General features: G+C 48.7%; 1 protein-coding gene across 1 annotated transcript in view; it reads left to right on the plus strand.

Annotated features, from left to right (window-relative positions):
* Positions 1 to 565: 565 nt before the first annotated feature.
* Positions 566 to 1667, plus strand: part of LOC112084334 — a 2297-nt gene continuing 1195 nt past the window's right edge. The window contains exons 1-2 of the mRNA XM_024153451.1: positions 566 to 758; positions 814 to 1446. Coding sequence (XP_024009219.1) covers positions 566 to 758; positions 814 to 1446 — 826 coding nt within the window. The remainder of the gene's footprint in view (positions 759 to 813; positions 1447 to 1667) is intronic.

Genomic DNA, 1667 nt, shown 5'->3' on the forward strand with positions numbered 1-1667 from the left:
GGTTTCTGTTCTGATGAGCATTGGGCTCGATCTTTGTTTGATGCGATTGTACTTTGGCTCGGTGAGACGGGATGACCGCTCTCACTAAGCAGTTCTGTTTGCTTATGCCTCCTTTTGTGGATGCAGGTAAATATAATGTCTGATCAGCGCGCGCGGACTAAGGCTGGAAAGGGATGGATGGTAGGATCGGGTAGGTAAGGTCTTAGTCAATGTAATAGCTTATATGCAAACAATCATGGTACTGAGAACCTCGATTTAATTCAAGTATTCTGTTTTTAATCTACTTATGCATGGCTAAAACTGTCTAAACGAACCAAATGTGAAAAATACTAAGTAAAAATCCGGATCGAAATTTGACTAAGTATAAGTTAAAAAGTAAATTCCGGGTTAGGGTGCTACAAGTTCGTATCAGAGAGCGGTCGGTTCTAGGACCAGTTTAGCATAAGTGGGTTAGTGGCTAAACCATCCTTCCAATGCCGAAGTCCCGCAGTAAGGCTGATAATGATTGTCTATGGTGTTAAGTTAGTTTGTCGGCTAACTTAATAGAGTATCTAAACCTTTGGAGATGGCAAGAGGTGATCGAAGACAGCATGCTGTGGGTGACAACTCGGCGGCTAGGAACGCCGAGGGTAGAAATCAGGATCAGGTTGATCGAAATGCGGGCATTTCTGGGAATGGCGAGAATGCGGCTGCGGCTGCTGTGGCTGGAGCTGTTCTAAACGTTGCTGCTACCCCTGTTGGATTGGAAGCGGTGTTTGGTTTGTTAACCCAGGTGTTAGCACTATTTGCCGGCTGTTGTGGCTGCCCCAATAGCACCACCGCTTGTCGTGCAAGTGAATCCGCCTGCTGAAGCGGATGAGGGAATTGCCGGTGTAAGGGTCCCATCTTATCTGAAGGTGATGGACCACTTGCAGAAGTTGGGTACGAAATTCTTTCAGGGAGGAACTAAGCCGATTGAGGCTGATGATTGGATCGACCGTCTGGAGAGGAACTTCGAGTCAATCCGCTGCCCGGAGCAGTACAAGAAGCTAAGTTACTTGGTAACGCTGCTGCGGCTGGGCCGAAAAAGGATGGACCGTCTGGCAAACCACCCGCGGATCGTAACGCTGGTTCAACCAATAGGAAGGAAAAACGTGCGAGCTGGCAGCGCGTCTGGTGCTTGTCTTCGGTGCGGAAGCATGGAGCACAAGGTGAAGGATTATCCGGAAGAGGATAAACGCAGAAAGTACCCAGGGAACAAATCAGATGAGAGGGTTTGTTTCCATTGCAGTGAGACTGGGCACATTAACCCGAGATGCCCAGAACTGATGCAAGTCGCGCAGCACACTGGGAAAAGACCGAGTGAAGGATCAGCGCCTCCGGCAAAGAGGCAGGCCATGATGACGCGGATCTATGTTGTGGCTGAGGAGACCGTGGAGGATCCGAGTTCTTCACGTCCAATCACTGGTAAGTCCTATCAGTTACCTTAGTAAATTTTCTGTGTGAAAATCCTGAGGGTTGCGTGGATAGCTTAGCAATCTAGGTGATTGTGTAGGGACCTTGGTCATGGGTGGTGTGGCAACACATGTTCTGTTCGATTCCGGAGCAACTCATTGTTTCGTGAATCCGAACATGGTCGGAAAAGGTGGATTTTCACAGGGAATCGGGGGATAACTATGGCTTGGTCC

The sequence above is a fragment of the Eutrema salsugineum genome, unplaced genomic scaffold, assembly GCF_000478725.1.
Source record: "Eutrema salsugineum unplaced genomic scaffold, Eutsalg1_0 scaffold_46, whole genome shotgun sequence".
In the NCBI taxonomy this organism is placed as follows: domain Eukaryota; kingdom Viridiplantae; phylum Streptophyta; class Magnoliopsida; order Brassicales; family Brassicaceae; genus Eutrema; species Eutrema salsugineum.